This window comes from Tamandua tetradactyla, chromosome 11, assembly GCF_023851605.1.
Source record: "Tamandua tetradactyla isolate mTamTet1 chromosome 11, mTamTet1.pri, whole genome shotgun sequence".
Lineage (NCBI taxonomy): Eukaryota > Metazoa > Chordata > Mammalia > Pilosa > Myrmecophagidae > Tamandua > Tamandua tetradactyla.
Genome location: NC_135337.1, coordinates 92,943,134 through 92,947,296, shown reverse-complemented (window position 1 = coordinate 92,947,296; position 4,163 = coordinate 92,943,134). Strand labels below are relative to the sequence as shown.

The window sequence follows — 4,163 nt, the reverse complement described above, 5'->3', positions numbered from 1 at the left end:
ATAAGCCTTCTTCACTGTTTCTGTTTCTTTCAACTTTGGCAATTTCTGCAAAATGGATTTAACAAAGTATATATCTCTAGATTTAATCAGCTACTTTTAAAATCCATTGTCCGAAGGAACAGGTACTGGGAGGTAGTACAGAGAACACTGCTACATCTGTCAACATTCTCACAATCTAGGAGGGAGAAAAGGCATGGATTTAAATTAAAAATTCAAAATGATAGTATCCAATATCTAAATTAAGTACAGTACATGATAGAAGTTATCATCTTCCTGTGAGAATGTTATGAATAAAGTTCAAAAAGGAGATGACTGTATGCCCTACTGAAGACCTGTAAGAGTTTCCAGAAGGAATGGGAGTGAAAAACTTTCAAGGGGTAAAATAGAAATGTTAGAGAGACTTCAGGGAGAAGAAAACAGAACTAAGAAGCCATGAGTATGAAAACTATGAATTCATGGGGAGGGTACAAGTCAAATTTAATGTCATGGAGATCAGGATGCTTGAGGCCATCGTGAGAGGGGATGCTGGCAAGCTGGCCATCGAGAGTCACGCTTGTGTTGGAAACTGGAATGTTGGCTTAGTTGACTGGTGGGTAATCACTAGAGGTTTTAAGTTGGGTAATTTGACAATAAACCTAGTAATATAGAAAGGTGCATGGGGATATGTGACTGTCAGCTTGCTGGATGCTCAGTATGTGATTGCTAATAGAGAAGATAAGGATATGAGAGAAGACCTCGTGGTGTTTGGGAAGTCATGGTAAAGAAACAATGAGACTTTTGAGGAGTTCCCTTTCAGAGACTGCACAAAGGATTATTAAAGAGGATTAAATTCATAAACTAATTCTAGAAATTAATTTCTTGTCACCAAAATGTAAACTATGTATCAGTTAATAATCCTTATGTGTTTATGTCATAATAAAGTTATGATGTATGTAACAACATGGATGGATCTTAAGGACATTATGCTGAGTGAGATTAGCCAGAAACAAAAGGACAAATACTGTGTGGTCTCCCTGATATGAAGTAACATAAATGAATGAACTTGGATAATTTCAGCTAAGACAGAGATCATCAGGAGATAGAAATAGGGTAGATATAAGGTAATTGGAACTGAATGGATACAGATTGTGCAACAGGACTGATTGTAAAAATTCAGAAATGTACAACATGATACTATCTAACTGTAATACAATAATGTTAGAACACTGAATGAAGCTGAATGTAAGAATGAGAGAGGGAGGAGGCCTGGGGGCAAAAATGAAATTAGAAGGAAAGATAGACAATAAAGACTGAGATGGTATAATCTAGGAATGCCGAGAGTATATAATGATTGTGACTAAATGTTCAAATTAAAAAATATTTTACATGAGGAAGAACAAAGGAATGTCAATAATGCAGGGTGTTGAAAATAGATGGTAATTAATATTTTAAAACTATAATTTATATGTGAGACTAAAGCGAAACATGTTTATTTGGTACAAATATGTATTTGACTAGTGCATTTCCTAATATAACTTATGTGGGCAGCTTAATTGAACATCATAAGTACATGGAACTTTGAGTAGGGCATGGGATTTTGTATGTTTGTTCAGCATGATACCTCGATAAATCTAAGAAGGATTTGAATGGTGAATAAAAAAGTATTTGCAAAGTCCCCTTGGTGGAATGGTGAGAAAGGGGGAAACTTAACTTCCCCAAGTGAAGAATTCTTGATATTCTCACAGGCAGTGGGAACAACCAAAGCAATAGCCTGAGCCCCCGATCTTGGGGTTTGCTTACATGAAACCCATCCTCACAAATGATAGGTTAAGCCTACTTAAAATTAGACTTAAGACTCACCCTCAAAAGAGCACCAACATCTTTTGTTGCTCAGATGTGGCCTCTCTCTCTCTCAGGCAACATGACCACCAACCTCACTGTTCTCTCCTTCTCTACGTGGGATATGTCTCCCAGGGGTGCGGACCTTCCTGACAACGTGGGTCTGAAATCCTAGAATGAGCTGGGACTCAGCATGAAGGGATTGAAAAAAACTTTCTCAAGCAAAAGGGGAAAGAGCAAAATGAGACAAAATAAAGCATCAAAGGCTGAGAGATTTCAAACAGAGTTGAGAGGTTATCCTGGAGGTTATTCTTATGCATTAAATAGATATCACCTTTTTACTTAAGGTGTAACAGAGAGGCTGGAGGGAACTGCCTGAAAATGTAGAGCTGTGTTCCAGTAGCCATGTCTCTTGAAGATGATTGTATAATGATAGAGCTTTCACAATGTGAGGGTGTGATTGTGAAAACCTTATATCTGATACTTCTTTTATCTACCTTATTGACAGATGAGTAAAACATATAGAATAAAAATAAATCAATAATAAGGGGAACAAATGTTAAAATAAATTTAGTAGATTGAAATGCTAGCGATCAATGAAAAGGAGGGTTAAGGGGTAAGGTATGGATGAATTTTTTTCTGTTTTCTTTTTATTTCCTTTTCTGAATTGATTCAAATGTTCTAAGAAATGATCATGATGATAAATATACAATTATGCGCTGAAAAAAGAATGTTCACATTGTATGTTGATTGGTTTTATTAACAAAAATTTTAAAAATAAAAAAATTAGGCATGTTCTTTCTCTGTTTCTGGGTAGTCACACCAACCACATGGAACAAGGAAATGAAACACAAATTTCAGAATTTCATCTTCAGGGATTTTCAGAGGAACCAGAACTGCAGACTTTCCTCTTTGGGTTCTTCCTGTCCATGTACCTGGTCACTGTCTTGGGGAACCTGCTCATCATCCTGGCCACCATCACCGACTCCCACCTCCACACACCCATGTACTTCTTCCTCTCCAACCTGTCCTTTATCGACATCTGTTTGTCCTCCACCACTGTTCCAAAGATGCTGGTGAACATCCGCACGCAGAGGAGGGTCATAACCTATGCAGACTGCCTCACCCAAATGTACTTTTTCATACTCTTTTTAGTTTTGGATGACTTCATCCTGGCTGTGATGGCCTATGACCGCTTCGTGGCCATCTGTCACCCCCTGCTCTACACGGTCACCATGAATCCCCAGCTATGCATTCTTCTAGTTCTGGGGTCCTGGATCACAACTGTCCTGTATGCTTTGTTACAAACCTTACTGGTGTTGCGGCTGTCCTTTTGTGCACACTTGGAAATCCCCCACTTTTTCTGTGAATATAACCAGATAGTACAACTTTCCTGTTCTGACACATTCATCAATGACATAGTGATATATTTTGCAACTGGACTTCTAGGTGGAGGGCCATTCATTGGAATCATTTTCTCCTATTATAAGATTGTTTCCTCCATACGTTTAATCTCATCAGCTCTGGGGAAATATAAAGCATTTTCCACATGTATGTCTCACCTCTCAGTTGTCTCCCTATTTTGCAGTACAAGCATAGGTGTGTACATTAGTTCTTTTGCTACTCATCATGCACATGTGAGTGCACCAGCATCAGTGATGTACACCATTGTTACACCCATGCTGAACCCCTTCATCTACAGTCTTAGGAATGAAGACATAAAGAAGACTCTGAGAAGATTCCTTTTGGGAAAGACATAAAGTGTTCATTGGTTCTGGGGCAGACGATGTGCCTTGTTTTTAGTGCTTAAAGTCTGAAAGTGATAAATTATGCTTCTTTGGATTTTCATAGAATCAGAGTCAGTTATGACCTTAGATATGATTAGATAATTTATGTTATTAATAAAGTTAAAAAATTATTGGTTTTCAGGTGCAATAATTTCATGTATTGGGGTGCAGGACTGAGTTTTGAGTTCTGGCTTATTTTAATAGAAAATATATAAAACATTGTCTATTACTCTAAACAAAATATTTGTCCTTTATCTAAATTTAGTCATAAGCATTGACGTTTTTGTTACTAAGCATTCTATGCATTGACTCTATCATTCAATTTTATAGCATTATTGCTCAAAACTTAATTCCATCCTTATGATGAAAGGATGACTTACACAACAGCTTTAAATTCTGCATCATAATGCCTCTGGAAATGGAGTGTAAGTAAGAGAGTAAGTAAGAGAGTAAGAGAGACAGGAAAGGGGATGAAATTTTTATCTAAAATGAATCAAAATAAAAATTTTGATTCATTTGGTTTGTATACAAAATGAATATATTCTACCCCTTCTTTTA

At 36.9% G+C, this 4,163-nt stretch overlaps 1 protein-coding gene across 1 annotated transcript; it reads left to right on the top strand.

Annotated features, from left to right (window-relative positions):
• Positions 1–2,648: 2,648 nt before the first annotated feature.
• Positions 2,649–3,578, top strand: LOC143649253 (olfactory receptor 7A10-like). Its single transcript, XM_077119416.1, has one exon. It carries the CDS (start codon positions 2,649–2,651, stop codon positions 3,576–3,578), a length of 930 nt encoding a protein of 309 aa, XP_076975531.1.
• The last annotated feature ends 585 nt before the right edge of the window (positions 3,579–4,163 follow it).

What these genes read in the sequence shown, in the direction of transcription:
- LOC143649253 (XM_077119416.1), top strand. Translation starts at nt 2,649, where the DNA reads ATGGAACAAGGAAATGAAACACAAATTTCAGAATTTCATCTTCAGGGA.